The 18,873-nt window shown below is 39.6% G+C and overlaps 1 protein-coding gene across 2 annotated transcripts; it reads right to left on the reverse strand.

Moving 5' to 3' along the window:
* Positions 1–16,740: 16,740 nt before the first annotated feature.
* On the reverse strand, positions 16,741–18,873 carry LOC127105994 (zinc finger BED domain-containing protein RICESLEEPER 2-like). 2 transcript variants are annotated; one of them, XM_051043220.1, is made up of 3 exons: positions 17,421–18,873; positions 17,265–17,338; positions 16,741–16,929 (listed from the first exon to the last, which is right to left on the reverse strand). In XM_051043220.1, exons 1-3 carry the CDS (start codon positions 18,337–18,339, stop codon positions 16,924–16,926), a joined length of 999 nt encoding a protein of 332 aa, XP_050899177.1. In that variant the 5' UTR covers positions 18,340–18,873; the 3' UTR covers positions 16,741–16,923. The 2 variants fall into 2 exon arrangements, with proteins under 2 accessions (XP_050899177.1, XP_050899176.1); XM_051043219.1 differs by lacking the exon at positions 16,741–16,929 and having other exon boundaries at positions 17,041–17,338.

Consider the following 18,873-nt stretch of genomic DNA (forward strand, 5'->3'; position numbering starts at 1 on the left):
GTTGGAACACTGATGGTTACAGGCACGGGAATGGTAGCTGGGGTACCATTTGCTGCAGGTGCACTGACAATCCTTTGTCCACGTTCTTCAGACGGTTTAAAGTAAATGGTGATAGTTGATGCTGTTCCACGATCTTTTACAGCCCTACTGAATTGCAAACAACCTTCATCCATCATACCCTGGATACCGGTCCTCAACTGGTCGCAACCCTTCTCAGATTCTGCACAGCCCAAACAATTCTCATCACAGCCCGGGTAGACACCCCCATTCAGCAGACGGCACTTCACAACTAGCAGAGAAGTCTGAACATCATCAACATTAACAACCAGATCTTCAGCTTCTTTCCCTTCAATATTGTTCACTCTATGCCCACCATGCTGAGGCATAGGGTTGTTTACGACGTTAGGCACTGGAGCGAAGTTGATTGCTTTGGCATCAATCAAATCTTGGACCTTGTGCTGGAGAGCTCGACACTTCTCAGTATGGTGGCCTGGTGCCCCAGAATGAAAGTCACATCTAACATTAGCATCATAGCCAGGAGGCAGCACTGTCGGAGTAGCCATCGTACGCAGCTCTACAAACCCTAACCGGAGTAGTTCGGGTAGTAACTCTGCGTAGGACATGGGCAGAGGATCAAATCTTCTATCAGCCTGCAATTTCTGCCTAGGCTGGAAAGGACGTTGCTGTTGTTGTTGTTGTTGCGGTTGTTGAACTCTTTGTTGTTGTTGCTGACGAGGTTGAGGTGCCGGAATGGTTACTGCAGCAGCTTGACGGTATTCAATTCTGTTCTGATCTCGGCGGTGTTGAACAGCATTAGTTTCACCCTCTCTTCGACGAGGTGCCCCAACAAACGGCTTCCTAGAAGAAGAGGAACCAGCATCTTGAATCTTCCCAGTTTTAATCAAACTCTCAGTCCTTTCTCCACAAATGACAACATCAGAAAAACTACCGAATGGGCAGCTCCCCATCCGGTCCATAAACACACCTTGAAGAGTACCAATAAACATATTTGTCAACTCCCTCTCCAGCATAGGGGGTTGAACTCTAGCAGCCAGTTCACGCCACCTCTGGGCATACTCCTTGAAGCTTTCATTGGATTTCTGACAAAGACTCTGCAGCTGAGTCCGGCTCGGTGCCATGTCCATGTTATGTTTGTATTGCCTCAAGAAGGCCTCACCCAGATCTCTCCAGCATCGGACAGAATCTCTCTTCAATTCCATGTACCAGTCCAAAGAAGCCCCAGATAGACTATCTTGGAAAAAATACATCCACATCTTTTCATCATCGGTATACGCAGAGATTTTTCGATAATAAGCCTGCACATGGGTGCGAGGGCAAGAAGTACCGTTGTATTTGTCGAAGGACGGTGCTTTGAACTTGTGAGGGATTCTCAAACCTTCCACTAACCCCATATTAGTAACATCAAAACCAAGAGAATTTTGACTTTCCATAGCACGGATCTTCTCAGCAAGAGCCTCAACTTTGCGGTCTCTCTCATTAATCCTTCCCAGAACGTCTTCGTCTTCACTGAGCAGAGAGAACATATCCTCTTGTCTGTCAACAATCGGAACAGGATTACGGGCCGGAGCACGGACTACTCTGGCATTAGCGGCATCTGGAACAATAGGCTGACCGTTGATTCGAATACCCCCCAACTCATCACCTACAGCATAGTTGTTGACGGGTACAGCAGCAGCAACATTGTTATCATCGACCGGGCCTCCCTCTGGCGGGGCATGGTTGACCGGTGGATTTGCAGCCTCTTGTCTCTGAACCATAGCTCGGAGTTCTTCTTGACCTTGCGCAACCCCTTGCATCATATTCATAAACTGGGCCATGCTAGCCTTCATCTCAGCCAACTCAGCTTGAAATTGATCCATGCTTCTCTGTTGATTCAGTCTTGTTGAGTAGCGGTGCGGACGTTGATCAGCTATCCTGCCTAAAACAGGAACCAGAGTGAGAAGCCACGACCAAGAACACCTGTTATGCAAAATGATATGAGTATGATGCTAATGATGCGTATGATGCACATGATATGTTCATCTCTCAGGCATTCAAAGAGCCTGACCCATCCTGAAAAGATGGCAACTTGCAGCAACAAGAGAACAAATAGATACAAGGGAAATGAGAACAACAGGGAAATACTGACAACCTTATCCATACGTAAGGGTGAAAAGGTCAATACCACCGAGTCAACAGAAAATTCACATAAACAGAGTACAAAGAAATGAATCCCATCCAACCAGCCTGGAGGTGATTCTCAATAATGAAGATCCAAAGACGGAGTACAAACAAATGAATCCCATCCAACAGGTCTGGAGGTGATTCTCAACAAAACACAAGCAAAGATACAAACTAAGACAGACGGTCTTCTGGAATGAGGGTCTTCAGGTAATGGCACTGGTCTATCAACAGTGAGCATTCTGAGCATTCTGGTAAAGGGGTAATCTTCTCCTTCAACTGTCTTCTAAGCTCTAAGACTTCTCCTCCAAGACGGTTCTCTGATGCCTGTCTCAAGTCTACTTCCTTCTTCAACTGGATGTCTTTATCTCTGAGTTGCTTCTCCAAGTCTCTGATCTTCTTCTGATAGCTGGCCTCAACCCTCTGCAGTCTCAAGCGCTCCCTATGCTCCTCATCCAACATAGACTCTATCTCCTCATATGATCTCTTCTTGCTCCTTGCTCTGCTAGCATCTTCTCCTTGCACTTCCCTGAGTTGATGGGCCATGTGCAACCTATCAGCTTTAGCTTTGTACAACTCCATATGGGTGTCTTGCTCCTTCTCCCTCAACCGACGACTCTCCATCAGAGCTTGCTTATAGTGCTCAGTAGGCACACTATCAGCAAGAACCAAAGGTGGTTGCTCCTGCAACGGCTCCATCCTATCGTAGGGTAACAACAAAATTTCTACTCTCTTCTTGACCCAATCAGTGTAATCGGGCATAGCAATGGCAAACTTCTTCCCCAAGACGGATCCATCTCTGACGCCAATGGACTTCCAAGCTCTCCCAATCTGCTCCAACCTAACAGGGTCATCCTTCTTCTCAAAGTACACACTCTCAGCTATCTCAGCTTCACGTGGTCTTCTACTCATAACAAAACCTAACTGGCGAAGAGAAAGAACTGGATTATAATTTAAACAACCCTTGGTCCCCACGAGTGGCACATTCCGGAATTCTCCACAACTCATAATGACGTTACGCACATCCATCCGGTAAGATTGCCACCTGATATCATAGGAAGTGAGCGACATGACCCTCTGAGTCCACTTGAGAGTGCTCTGGGTATCCACAAACGGTCCACTGGCTGGCAGAAGAGACATGAACCATTTGAATAGGAGAGGCAGGCAGCACCTGATGGCTCCACCCTTACCATGCCTACTGTGGATGGCATAGTAAGTATCAGCTAACAAGGTGGGGACTGGATTTCCTCTGATGAAAATGCTGATGGCAGCATAGTCAACAAAATTTGGCATACTGGGAAATAGGATGATTCCATATATCAAGGCGGCAAGCTGCGCGTGAAAAGCTTCCCAATTTCCCTTCTCTGCTTCATCTCTGGCTATTTTCAGAAGAAACTTCAACGGCAGACCCACAACTCCCCCACTGGGCTTCCAATTATCACAAACTTCCTTAACACTCAACCGGAGAGCTCTGGCAACAACCTTAAAGTCAACCTCCTTTGGTACGTCCAAGAAAGGAACCTGATGCTGAATCGGGATGCTCAACAATATAGAATACTCCTCGAGAGTAGGTGCTAACTGGTAATCTTGGAACGTGAAACATCTAAGCTCCGGGTCATAGAACTGAAGAAGTGTCTGCAACGGCACCGGGTCAACTACTGTCTTCAACACTGTCAGGATATCCCCATACTGGTTCACGAACCCCCCTAGACGATCACTGGTCACAAGACTGCCCAACTCAATCAGAGGCGTTAAAGGCTCCCGGTGAAAAACGTAGATACAAGTCTTCCGCTTCAACTCTGGGACTGTTGCCATCTCTATCAGTGAACAAGCTCTGGAATGTACCTGAGAAATGATATGCATGCAGGGATTAGTTTTTTTCTTTTTTTTTTCTTTTTTTTTTCTCTTTTTTTTTTGCGTTTCTTTTTGAAAATAAATATGCTATGATGCACATGATACAGACACAACTGGCTGGCGGTGCATCTCTGATCACAAAGTCGAAGCTTCGGTCTAAACTCAGAACCCAAATCCAACTTGAAAACCCAAGGTCAACTGAATATACTGTTGTCTAAACCCAAAGTCACCAACAGAACCATAAGTCACCAACAGTACCTGTAATGATGAACCCTTCCCCACTCACGGGTGTAGTCTAGGCCAGGGTAAGGTCAAGAGAAACGCAGGATAAACAACCCTTTCAAGAATATCATCCTGTGCACACCCGATGTATGCACCGATAATACCCCATCAGAGTCTGAACTGCTCGTGATATCAATGTTCCGCTAAGTGGCGTACACCACCCGCTTCCCATGAATCACTCTATTCCTAGGTTTCCTAGATTTCACTCATAGCCTGGGTATTGGGCCTTTTACCTCAACTGACTCCCCCCCACACAGAGAGAAACAAACAACCAGCCAGGTGAACAGATGAATAAATGCAAACATTAATGCAAACATAAATGCAAACAATAGACAATGAATGCAAACAGTAAATAATGAATGCAATAAATAAACACAGCACAAAGCAACCAAAACCCTAACCTAGAGAGCGCTAGGAGAGACTCGCTCAGGGAAGATGGACCAGCATAGGTCAACTTCTCTATAGTCCCCAGCAGAGTCGCCAGCTGTCGCATCACGCGAAAAACCGGCGGGAAAACAAGAACAACAGAGCCGCCACCGTGCGTTATTTATCCCAAAAGAGGGAAAGGAAACGCTCAGAGTAAACCTGGAAAGAACATGGTCTCGCGACCAAAGAGAATGGGTTCGGGAGTCGGTTATGCGAAGGGAAGGTATTAGCACCCCTACGCATCCGTCGTACTCGACGGGATCCACGCACAATAGTAAGGAAAATGGTTGCTAAAACACTGCTCAAATACACACACACACTGGCTGAAAGAGACATAAGGAACTGACTGAAACTGACTCGGCAGGATATCATATCCTGGGCCTACTTAGTCTATCAGGCATAGACATCAGAGTCGAAGTAGTTCGGACGGGAGGGAAACGACACATGCTCGCTAGGATATCGCATCCTATGCATACGTATCTTCTCGGACGAGAGAAGAATCAGAGCATTCGTAGCTCGGCTGACACGCGCACAAACAGACGCAGGCAAAGGCAAACGTGGAGCCCGAATGCCAATCACTGGACTTATATCAGCATCCGAACCAAAACACACACAAAGAGGCAAACGTGGAGCCCAAATGCCAATCACTGGACTTACATTGACATCCGGACCTAAACACACACCACAGATTGATAGGGAGTCGGGGACTCAGCCTATAACTGTCAAACAAACACCAACAAGACAGACAGCAAATGCTAAGGAGTCACGGACTCGAGCCTAGCAAAGGTCAGACAACACACACAAAAAAAAGAAAAGGGCGCCCGGAGAGATCAGCTCAATCTCTTGCCTACATACTTCATCTGGTGTGAAGATCAGGGCGATGTAGTTCCCCTACGCAGGGATAAAGGACTAGCCTAACCAGATAACAGAGGGAGACACAACTAGGGAGACTACGACTCGAGCCTAGATGTTATCATGCAAATCATCCCTAAGTTAAGGTTTCTAGCTAACTGGCACAGGGAGCCAGCCTATCCTAATCATGACTTGCACAGGGAGCAAGCCACACACACACTTAACTTGCACAGGAAGCAAGCCAAGCAAAACCTAACTTGCACAGGAAGCAAGTCTAAACTAATCCTAACTTGCACAGGAAGCAAGTCAAACAATCCTACAAGCACAGATAGCACACGCTATACACAAACAAGTGGCTCAAACAAGGGTTAGGTTTTAGTCAAGGGGTCATATCAACCTCAACAAACAAACCTCTGGAATGGGGTGAATGTGCTCTTAACCTTGCCATTGAGGGGCTAAGGTGAAGCAGATGAAAGGTGGGTGAAGGTAAGACTTCACAGCTCTTATCCCTGGCCTGGGAGAGCTCAAGACAAGAATGTGTGGGTTCAGAAAGTGGGAACCCTTCTACACAATTAAGACTGACTCAACTGTGCAATTGCACAAGATCTTGGGTTTTTATCTGTAATGCATCAACACAGTGGTGTGAGCAAAGCAGATGACACACTGAATAGTGGGGGATAGATTGCATATCCCTACCTTCCACCAATTGCCTCTTCACTTAGGAGGACTTTGACTCTATGCAAGGACAAAAGTAAACAGTCACAAACATTGCCTCTTAAGGAGGACTTCAGACAGTTGCCTGGCCAAGTAACAGGCCAGGTCTTCCAGACTACATGAAGACAAAGAGACATACCTCAATGCAAATTGCTTATACAAGCAAAGCAAAGCAAAAAGTTCACAAGGAACTAAGCAACTAAAGCACCTGAAACAGTCAAGCAGATGTTAGTATGCAACTTCAAACAAAACCAACAGAAACAGACACCAACAGTCAATCAGAGGCACATGGATGTGCAAGGCACAAGGCTTAAGGCATGTGAGCCAAGCCACCTACAATACAAACAAGTTAGACAATGATTCTTAAGCAAGCTCAATCAAAAGAATTGGTCTCAATGGCCATTTGATGGTCAACCTGAAAACACAAGCTCAAAGGTGAGTAGCAGGACCACTAGGGCGAGCCTAGGGTCAAAAATGAATGATAAAGTCAAAACAGCAAAGGGCAAGCATCTAAAATCATGTTCAAACAATTAAGAAACACAACCAATTGGGTTCCCATCCATATCAATCACTATCATCATTTCATGAACCATTTAGGTCAAGACATGGCAAACAGAAGCTCATAGAAGTCAACAGCAAGACTTAACTCAAAAGCAATCTTAAACATTTCCAAAAATCACCAAATAAATCATGATCAATCCTAACACATAGCATGGTAAGCATGTCAAATTTCATCTCATTTGGACAAGTGGAAGGCAGTCAATGAAAATCAGAAAGTCAAGGCAATTTTGAACATGCTCAATGAAGTCAACCAAACATGCATCAACTTAGAAAAATCATAAATCAGAGATGGCATATGATAAATGAATGGGACTAAAACCATGGCAAAGATGAGGATGTCTAGTTATCTCATGTAAAATTTCATGTCCATCTAATAAAGTATGAGAATTTCACAAATGAAATGGGAACATGTGTCACACAAGGTCAACATTTGACTAGGCAGAGAAGGAAAATCTCAAACAAATGGAAAATTGTTCAAATAAATCCAAGAAAATTCACAAGTCAAATAGACATACAAGAGTAGGCTCATGCAAAATTTGGGGTCATTTGGATGTAAGGAAGCATGTCAAACAAAATTGGGAAAATGCACATTCATGTTGTGACACCAAATGTAACCTCTAGCTTCAAAAAATCATATCACACAAACCACAAATGGGAAACCCACAAACTTTATACCAAAATGAAGATGAGTGAGTCTAGTTTCACCACAAAAAAATTCAAACTCATTGGATGCAACATCATTATTTCACAATTGAAATGGCAAGAGATATCAATTTTGTCACATTTCACAAACCCTAGAGCCATTTAATATCCATCCAAGTAAAAAATTAATAAAATTCATGATAAAATAGAGGACATGCTTGTGAACATGATGAAAAAAGTTTCATAATTTTTGATGAATAATGAATCAAATATGAATTATGGAAGTGGAGGAACAATGGGAACAAAACATGAACAAAAGCATGGCATAATGGTCAAAGCAATGGTCAACAGTGGCACTATTGTAAATAGGCGCCCCACTTAACTAAACTCTGCGTTTTGGACATGCAGAGGAAATAATTTCATTGGTTGGTGGAAAAAGGGGGCATGCACGTGAGAAAGAATCTGGGCAAAATGAACTAGGGTTCCAACCTTCATCCCTCCCAAAATCGAATTTTTCAAATTCTCCCAAAAATGCCAATTGAATATATCCTTGTGTTCATCAAACATCATGCAACATGAATCCAGCATTATTTTTCACTAAATCAAGCTGGGCAAAGAGAAATCAATGAAAACATTTTTGAGCATCAAACTTCATCTCATCATATCTTCATGAATACACAACTATTTTCAAAAAGGAAAGCATCATGATACTCAGCATTGAAAAACCTATTCAAAACATGTGTCAATTTGAGAAATCATGGAGCTCGAAAACTTACCTATTTGGAGGAGCAGTGGTGATCCAGTTGGTATTTGGTGACCAATGCTTGAAACAGATGAAACAAGGCTTTCCAAATGTTGATTAATTGAAGAATTTTGCCTTGTGGATGCTTGCCTTTGCCTAAAATCTAACCTGCCATGGATGATGCAAGGTTGAAGACAGTGATGGAGAGGCTTCTACAAGTGGAGAAATATGGTTGCAATAGGTCCACAATGCTGTTTTAATGATGTTTCAAGCCAAGCAAATTTGGTCCTTTGGAGGTTTTGGACAGGAAGTTGAAAAGTGCAAAAGCAAGGTGTAATTTTGGAATGAGTGAATCAATGCAATGTTGGTTTGATGATGTTAGTGTGTTTGTCCATGACAGGAAATGCATTTGATGCTTGTCACAAGCCAGGCCAGGTTATTGTGTTTGGACAGAAGAATGCAAAATGGCCAAGGTGACTCAATATTTTCTGCTGCAGTGGAATGGCTTGGTCATTTTAATGTTTGGCCAGAAAAGTTTGGAATGCCAAGAAGATAGCAAGGTGAGGTTGGAAAAGGAGTGGAAGTGTTTGGTCTGCTACTGGTCTTGGACAGGAAAAATGCAAGGTGAGGGCAAGGTTGGTCTGTGGCTGCTAGTTTCAAAATGGTGAGCCCCTTGGGAAGTGGCAAATGGCCAGGTTTGTCTGAGCTTGGACAGACAAGGTGGGATGCAAATAGCAGCCAGTTTTTGAATGAGTGTGGTTTTTCTGGTTTTCTACTGTGTGCTGCCACTGTCTTTTGTTGACAGGAAAATGGGAATGGCCTTTAGGGTGTTTTTGTTGGTTTTGTGATGACAGGGAAAAAAATGGAAGTGTTGTTTAAGCTAGCTTAGGTCACTGTGTTTGGATAGCTCTCCTAAAATGCAAGTAAGGTGAATTCCCTCAAATCAGGATGCCCCCTTGCTGTTACTGCTACTACCTCTTTAATCAGAGGAAGTATACCCCTAAATTATGCTGTTGAGTGTAGCTTTAGTGGCAAGGTATTGTCCTTCCACTGTGGAGTTTGACAGAAAATTTCTAAAATGCCAAAGCAAGGTGGATGGATTTTGAGTGAAAGAAATGGTTCTTGCTGTGCTGCTACTTGTTCATCATGGTTTGACAGGAAAATTTTCACAGTGCCAAAGCAAGTACAGTCCAAGGCAAGGTATGGTTCTCTTGACAGCAAAATAGGAATGCAAGTAAGAGATTCAGCATGAGTGAATTGGTATGCTATTGGTTATGTGGCTGTGTTATGTGTGTGTCCAAAACAGAAAATGATGGCCAAAAATTCTGCTATGTGAGAGTGGTACAAGTATGGTTCATGAATTGGATTTGTTGTAAACATGTCCTTTTGCCAATGTTCAAGTAAACTAGTAAGGCCATATGTACTTGTTGGTTATTTGGCTGCATAATGAGGCTCACCATGACAGAAAAATTGCTGCATAATGCTGCTAGTACAAGGCATGGTTGTGGAAGCATGGACAAGTATGGTGAATTTGTACCTTTCTTACAATTCAAGCAACCAAGCAATGGCTTCATGTACTGCATATTTTGACTTTGCAAACACATTCTAAATGACATTTCTGAGCTTTCCCAATTAGCCAAATGGTAGAAAAAGGTTTATATCAAAAAGTCAACTCTTGGTCAAACTTGCATTTAAATGAAATAGGTCAAAAAATGCCATTTTGATTGGTGAAGTTTTGGCTCATGAAATTTATATTTTTGGAAAGAGGGGATCAAATGTGACTTGTAGGAAAAAACCCCACCAAAATTGGCCAAACGGTTTGGGAGATATGGCCCTTTGAAGTTCAAGATTTTCTGAAATCGATTCGATCATAACATGCCAACCACACATGGGAATTGAGAGTTCTAGGACTTTTTGGAAATGGGAGAACAAGATCTTCAACTTTCATGTTGGGCAAAAATTCATTTGAGGCTTGTATCAAGATGTAAGTTTGAGGATCAAGACTTTCCATTTATGGCAGGTTTCAGTTACAGGCCCAGTTTCCATTTTGGGAAATTTTGATCTGGCTTCAAATTCTTCCATGATGGTGTTTGGCATGTTATATGAAGACTATTTGGACATGAATGAACTCTCACAAACCAATTCCAATCATCAAATCACTAATTAAATGGACAGTTGACCAACAGTTGACTTTTAGGGTTTCTGTCTGATTATGCATTGACTGATGACTTCCAAACCCTAATTCCTTGAGGACTTGACTCCAAATGATGTCCCAAGTTGTATGAACTCTTGATTATTGATCATGGTGCCCAAATTCCACAAGAATGACCACCATCCACTGTTTTGACTGACAGTTGACTTTCTTTGACTTTTGACTGTCTGTGTATGAACTGCTGACCTCTGAGCCCTCAACCCTTGACCAAAATACTTCAAATAGACCTCCAAGCCATGTGAACTTGTTGGACAAACCCCAAGGTCTTGGTTCAATGAGAAACCTTTGCTTGATTGGTTGACTGACCAGGAGATTAGTTTGACCTAATTCTTGATTGCTTGCTCTTGGGGCAACTGAGGGACAATGCAAATGCTATGCAATGGATCATGATATGCTATGACCTAATATGAAAATGTATGTATAATGGTAGGTGCAAATTTGAGGTGCTACAAGGTGGTAGCTCTGTATTTTCTTCAAAAACTCCCTTGAATTTGCTCAACAAATCATTAAGCTCCTGCTTTTGCACCTCGGTCAGTTTCTGTACTTCATTTGTTGGTACCACTTCTTCTTCTAACAAACTGTGCAAGGAGTCCATCGGTGCATGATATATGTTGTTGGTTGACACCTCTTTGGTAGTGAAGAATTGACCATGTAATTCCACCCTTTTTCCTTCCCATAGAAAACTAATGGTCATCTTCTCCCAGTCAAAAGTTACTTTTCCAAACCGTTGCAACCAAGCCACCCCCAATATCATATCTAGGTCACCCAATTCGAGGACATAAGCATCAACATTGGTGGTAAAGTCATTCAAACACACCTCCAATTTTCTACATCTTCCTTTTGTCGATACTCTATGACCATCACCCAACTTCACTCCCATTGATCTTCTTTTATCAACATTTAGCCCTAAAGCAGTGGCCACATGAGGTGAGACAAAATTGTGACTGGCACCGCTGTCAATTAAAATCATAATTGAGACCCCCTTCAAGCTTCCTTGGAGGCGCAAAGTGGTAGGAGGGGTATTGTTCGACTTAATGTTTGTTTTAGTAATACCAAATAACCCCATAGAGTTGCAATCTAGCACCTCTTCCTCATCTTCCTTAACTTCGATGCCTATCACCTCACCTTCTGCATTAATAGTTTCATCATCTCCCAAAATCACCAACCTGAGTTGTTTCTCAGCACACTGATGAAGAGGATGATACTTTTCTCCACATCGGAAACACAACCCTTGTGCTCTTCGCTCCATCAGCTCAGAATACGGAAAGTGCTTGAGGCCACGGTTGTGTTCTCCTCCATATCTCCTTCCTTCGTCACCTCTAGATCTGGTCGTGCTGGTGTTTGCATTCGTATTCCCATTTGGGTTAGACGGTAAAGAACCCGTTTTACTTTGTACCGATCCAGCAGAACAATTAGTAGACCCATTTCCCACTCGGGTCGAACCTGGGTTATGTTGAGACCCAAAACCTATTTTCCAACTAAGCCCATATCCTCCTGACCCACTTCCCTTCCAATTACGGGGCCCACCAGCACTTACTCTTGGCAACAACGACCCACGCATCTCCGTCTCCACATCACGAGCGATCTTCATCGCTTGAACCCGTGAACGTGGATTCATTGTTCGAACCCTCAGACGAATATCCGTTTTGAGTCCTCCCATGAAATACCCCAAGTACTGCTCCTCCGGTAACCTCCATACCTGCGACGATACATATTCAAAGGTGGTAATGTATTCGTCAACCGTTCCAGTCTGTTGTAAATCCTTCATTTCCTCAAAAGGGTTATCGCTTTGTCTTCCCCCATATCTCTCAATTAAAGCCTGTTTTAGCTTCAACCATGTTAAATCGTCCTCCGTCTCCCTCAACAAATTAAACCATTGGATTGTTGCTCCTTCCATGCTTAGTTTTGCCAATCGGACCTTCACCTCCTCCGATGTACCCTGAACTTCAAAATACATCTCAGCACGTGTGACCCATCCCACAGGATCGTCACCATCAAACGATGGTAACTCCACCTTCTTCACCGCCATCTTATACTCTGTCACAGACTCCTCCGAAAACGTAGGTCATTCCACCGACTATCGTCGCTCCCATAGTTTCGTAAACTCACTCATCATGGTATCACGAAACTCTTGCATCATCATCTCACGAAAATCTCTCAACTCCTGACGTACAGAATTCTCCACCGCCGAGAGCCTTTCTTCTACTGTTCCCATTCGATCTGACAACTTAAGTGGCATGTACTGGACAAGAATTCACTAGTACCTCTCGAAGATCCGGTAGGTCGGACCAATGATAGAACTAGCAGAAAAAATATATGAAACAATTTAAAGGAATGGTGAAATGAATTGTCTTTTTGTATTAATAGAAGGAAAGGTAAATAGCTAAGGTGTATAACCAGAGCAGATCTCCTCCAGAGAATACAATCTCCTAATACAAATGATAGCAATAATCATGCGTACCCTAACGAACACCACCCTCTCCCATATATCTCCCACTACTAACAACCTTCCTAAGAATCAGGGATTTCCTTTGCCACGTCACTAACAGAATTGTTCCCCACTTTCTTACCCCTGCGAACATAGACTCTCCATACAGCAGGATTGGGCCTTTCATTAGTAACAGGCCCAATAGTAGTTGCTCTATCATCATATATGCGTTTCTAGATCTTGTTTTACATCCTTTTATTGAATCAAATCAATTAAAGTTCATTTGCCCAATGATAATTCAATTATAGTTCATTATGTTGGGAATGTTCAAATTTCACCACAACTTTACATTATTAATGTTTTGTATTCACCTGAATTTAGATTAAATCTCATTTTTATTTCTAAACCTGACAGTCTTTAGCTTTCCATGTCTAATTCACCACAAATTCATGTCATATACAGGATATGAATACCATGAGGATGGTTGGTTTTTTAACACCCTAAACCTCAAGTATAATTCTTGTGTTATTTATATTTTGCATTATTCTATCAGTTACATATTATACTTGTCATACATATTTTTATAACGTTGTATCTAACATCTTGTTATCCAGAGAACATAAATTCACAAACCTTTGATACTTTCAAGAAATCTTCAAAGAAATGATAAACATAATAACGAAATCTCCTCAACAATCACACATATTAAAAGATGATATTAGATCCACATGAAAATGGAAGTAGAATGAGGTAGAAGATGAAAGAATTTGTTTGCAAAACACTCACAACAAATTCAAAATCCTTTTGAAATTAATAGGAAAAGCGTGTTGTGAAATTTTAAATCAATAGTGGAAATGTATGTTTTTCAACATTGTAAAAGGTTTTGAAAGAAAAAGTTTTTATATGTGCTGAAGATCTAACACAAAATGAGTTAAAACTAATGTATGATTCGAGTAATATGCAAGATGTATGATTTGAGTCAAATGATCAATTAATTTGAATCAAGAAGAAAAAACATATGAGAATCCATTTGTGTGATTCTAGTCACACAATCTGTGATTCGAATCACATGATTCGAGTCATGAGGATATGTGACCAAATCACAATCACAAAGATAAAGCCCATTAAAATGCAGCCTTGTCTGATTTGAATAAGGCAACATGTGATTCGAATAAAGCATTTCTGATTCAAATCATGGATGCTTGTGCTTCTATCATGCAAACATGAAAGAAATTCATGGACTCCTTGTAATCCTGATTCAAGTCATGTGAATAGTGTGATTCAAATCACAATACAAGAATCTCGTTGTGAAGTGTTTTTGAGATTCTAACATTGTCATGACTTGAATAATTTTAAAATATAGTTCTTGATCCAAAAACTAAACAATTTGACTAAAAGCATATTGCTTAAACTATAAACAAACACTTTGACTTATGCATGCGTAAAACAGATTTAAAACATCAACCCTAAGATGCGCAATCGGTGAGGAGACTCAATAACTATATAAACAAAACCAAAAGCATAAAACACAAGAAATCACATCATAAACTAAGGAGGCAAAGTCAATGCAACTTCAGTCTGATATCCTTTCGGCTAAACCATTCACCTGATCTTGAAAGGTTTTTTATCATGTATGTCATACCCTAAAAAATTTTCCTCCCTAAAATCACTCCTCTGCATATTTGCATATGCATATCATTTTGCATATTTGTGTTTTTTTTCTCATGACCATTTCATTTGGGCATAAGACCACATTCCCATACATAAATCAGAGTTCAATAATCAAGGACTAGTTAAATTTGTCTGTGTTATTTTCTTAAGTCCAATGCATACATTCTTATCATGCATCATCTGGTCGTTAGGGTGATAATTTGAATAGTTCTTGGCTTATTGGATATCTTTTGTTGGTTAGATATAAGAGTTGGATTTTACTTATAAGTCAAGTGCTAATATTTTATCCCTTTTACAAGATATGTCATTCGTTAGCAAGTTTTGAACTTTGTGCGGTCCAATCATGCATACATATTTCATTCATACACCATTTCATTCTATTCAATTTAGAATAGTTGTAAATCTCATGTCATCTGAATTTACCATCTATGATCATTGTCATCACAATTTCATTTTAACAAATAAGTCTTATTTATTTTAATAATGTTTGACTTTGGTTTGGAATGTGGATTTAAATAATGAGTGTAAAATTTTCTTAGTTTAAATCATATTGTTGTTTTTGGAAAATTCATAAAAAGTTTTCAAGTTGTCATTTTACTTTAACTTTGAATTTAAGAGCATCTTTGTGTTGTCATATTTTCTTCTCATTCACACTCAAATGATTCAAGTTTGAATTCAAGAAGCACATTAATTTCAAGAGCTAAATTGTTTGGAAAAGGAGAATCTCAGACCCTAAAAAAGAAAAGGAGAAATATGGTTCCACATGTTTGTTTCACTAATTCAGATTTTCCACCAAAGACAAGTCATCAAAAATTCAAAACTAAAAAAAGAAGAGGGAATTATTTTTCACAGTAACAAAATCCATCAAGTTTTACAGTCCAAATTCAGAATAGGAAAAAAGTTTAAAAAACAACAAAAACAGCAGTGAATTACACTGAAATGGCAAGACCAATATGGAATCTTAGAAAGCATGGTAGACCCTAACCTCTCTAATCTTTTTTCTGCAGCAAGCATACACCATAAACCCTAATCTTCATTGTATAAAAGCAACATTAACAGAACATCAAAAAAGAAGGAAAAAAACCTAGCAGTAGCCACCGGTCTAACTAACATCTCCAATGCAATAATAACAATCAGTAACTTTAATCTTCATCTAACTATCACATTTTCACTAACAAGCATACATTCACACTAACTCAATTATGGCAAGTTCTAACAACAGCATATTTCCACGCATTCAATACATTTCAAAGTCATTCAACCAACTCTACAACATAACATGACATACCAGTTGGTATACATATTCGTTTCATCCAAGTAATAGGGCATATTAGTCCATTTTAGTCAATTTACATGGAAAACTAGGGATTAACATTCAAGTTAACTGACAATTCAAGTAGCTAACGGTTCACATCAGCAACATACTCAACTCAGTTCATCATCTAAGCGCAACCTATTACAACATTTTGTCATACATTGCAAGTAGCAGACTGCATATTTTTTCCCGTTAACAATAATAACAACTTAACAGCCTTAGCATCAATTCAAGCGCATAAACATGATTATACTAACAACTAGGGGTGTGCATGGTTCAAAATCCAAACCAAATTGAGCCAAATATATGGATCAGTTTGATTTTTAAAACCACTTTGATAAAACCGGTTTATATTTTTAAAATCGGTTTATGTTTGGATCGGTTTGGTTAATAACCGGTTTGTACTAAAAAAATTAATTTTTGTTTGGATCAATTTTAAAACCAAATTTCCTTCAAATTTAATTTCCATTCCAACAACTTCTTAACTCTATCCAATCCCTCTTGAAATCAATCATTATTATTAAATTTCAATCTGAAAAATCAAAATTAAGTAATTACCTATAAGATAGAAAAAAAACAATTTTAAAAAAAGAGTTATAAATCGGTATTTTTCAAACCAGTTTTTTATTTTCTTTAAAAAAACAGTTTTATAAAAAAAACAATTTTATAAAGATTTTTTTTTTAAATTATAAAAATAAATCAGGTTTAAAAAAAATAATTTTATAGCAAAAATAATTTTAATTTCTTTAACCTGCCTTTTTATTTCAACTAGTTTTAAACTTAGTTTATGTTAAAAATAATTATTTAAAAAAACTGATTTAAATTAAACTGTTATAATCTCCACAAACAATATCATAATCTCCACAAATAATATCTTGATTAAATACATAAATAATTTCATTGAATTTGTTACTAGACTAATTAACAACAATAAAATTCTTCAACCTACACTATGAATATAACAAAATATGAAACATGAAGAATCTTTATGTTTTTTCACTTCTAGTTCCATAAGCAATTAATCAGCTTCTTCTGCAATAAGCTTAATGCTGCATAAAATAAAATGAAATTACAAGAATGTTAGCATATTCAAAAGTGAAAATAGTGAAATTACAAGTCTATTTTACATTTTAAGACATGGACGACCCGATTTCTAAGACTATGTCTCGAACAAAATCTAACTCAAGCTCATTATCTCAAAAAAGAATATATTCAAGTTAAGTAGCCTAGTTTAAAGTACAAAAATATGAGACCCGTGTAAGGGAAGATTTAGTAACACATTAAGTCAAAACAAATCACGCAACAACATAAACCCACAAGTGCAGAAAATGCACATATAATAAATTGAGTAGAATATGCAAAAACAAACTTTAGAATTCTTTACCGTTAAATCATCTTCGAGTGTAACAGAAGTTGAAGAGGTTGAACAGCTAGCACCATCTTCCGTATAAAGTAATTCTACAAAACATATAAAGAGATTTCATTATGCCTCAAGTATAATAAATAATAATACATTAGCGAATATGCTTAGTTATCATACCTTGCTCAAATCTCTCAAGAATATCAAAATCTTCATTTGTAATCAAGGAGGAAGATGTTCCTTTGAGCCAATCTTGGGTGCATATCAACGCTTCGATTGTTGTAGGTGTTAATGAGCTACGATATGGATCAACCACCCTTTCTCCTGTACTGAATGCAGATTCAGAAGTCATTGTGCTTATAGGTATAGCCAACATGTCTCTTGCAATGTTTGAAAGGATGGGATATCGATCAAAGTTCACTTTCCACCACTCTAGAACATTTATCTCCATGTTATTCTCTAACTTCTCTCCAAGATAAGTAGTTAACTCATTATCCGCATTGTCACACCCTTTTGAAAGATAGAACTCAGCAGTTCCATAAGGATCACTAACACCACCAAAAACTTGCAACTCATCTGAATTACCTTGAGGAGGCATAAATCCAACACAATATTCCTCATAAATAGATTTCAAGCTAGACTCTAAATTTGCTTTCAAGGCGTCAGCATCATCCTTATTATAATATCGCCTTACCATCCAATTGACCAATCTAATCTTGCGCCTAGGGTCGAATACTAGATCAATCAACAACAACATGTTAAGCTTCTCATGATTTCCCCAATATTTATCATATTTCTTCTTCATTTTTTGAGCTACTGAACGTAGATGCTCATCTTCAGACGCACACATATCCACAATGCTCTTTCCAATACCCAGGATCTCAAACATATAAATATTGTTTGTCAAATAAGATGACCCCGATATGTGTAAGGTAGCATCATAAAATAACTTCAAGAATGGGATGATTAAGTTATTATGCTTCCAATCTTCTTCTGTCAGAACACCTTTCCCCTTCTTTGTCAACTCACTCACATACTTTTTATCTCGAAAACTTAATTCTTTAAAGGTCCTCTCATGTTTTGATGCGGATACTAACATCAAGTATGTTGAGTTTCAACGAGTCTCAACATCTAGCCAAATTAAACCTTTATAGTCCATGCTTTCCTCGTCAATACATGCCTTGAATTTAGCAAGCCTCACAGGAGAAGATCTAGCATACCACACAGCATGACGGATTCTACCAATAGAGCCATCAATGTCTTTCAAACCTTCTTTCACAACTAAATTCAATATATGCGCACAACACCGCATATGAAAATGGTTTCCACTCATAACTAAACTATTCCTAGACAAAAGCCTTCTCTTGAGACGCTTAATCCCAACATCATTAGATGAAGCATTATCAACTGTCAAACTAAGCACACGGTTTAACCCCCAACTGTTCAAGCACATCTCCATTGTTGCACAAATAGCATCCCCTGTATGACTTGTGACTTGACAAAAAGTTAAAATCTTCTTCTGTAAGTGCCAATTATTGTCAATGAAATGGGCTGTCACACACATATAACTCAAAGTTTGACAAGAAGAAGTCCACATATCAGTAGTGAGACAAACTCTTCGACAATTCAGAGA

Source organism: Lathyrus oleraceus, chromosome 7 (genome assembly GCF_024323335.1).
Source record: "Lathyrus oleraceus cultivar Zhongwan6 chromosome 7, CAAS_Psat_ZW6_1.0, whole genome shotgun sequence".
Lineage (NCBI taxonomy): Eukaryota > Viridiplantae > Streptophyta > Magnoliopsida > Fabales > Fabaceae > Lathyrus > Lathyrus oleraceus.

Excerpts from the sequence above, each read along its gene's own strand:
- LOC127105994 (XM_051043219.1), bottom strand. The coding sequence starts at position 18,339 with ATGTTAGTATCCGCATCAAAACATGAGAGGACCTTTAAAGAATTAAGT. Across the intron at positions 17,339-17,420 it reads TCTTGAGAGATTTGAGCAAG|AATTACTTTATACGGAAGAT; the intron begins GTATGATAACTA and ends TATGTTTTGTAG.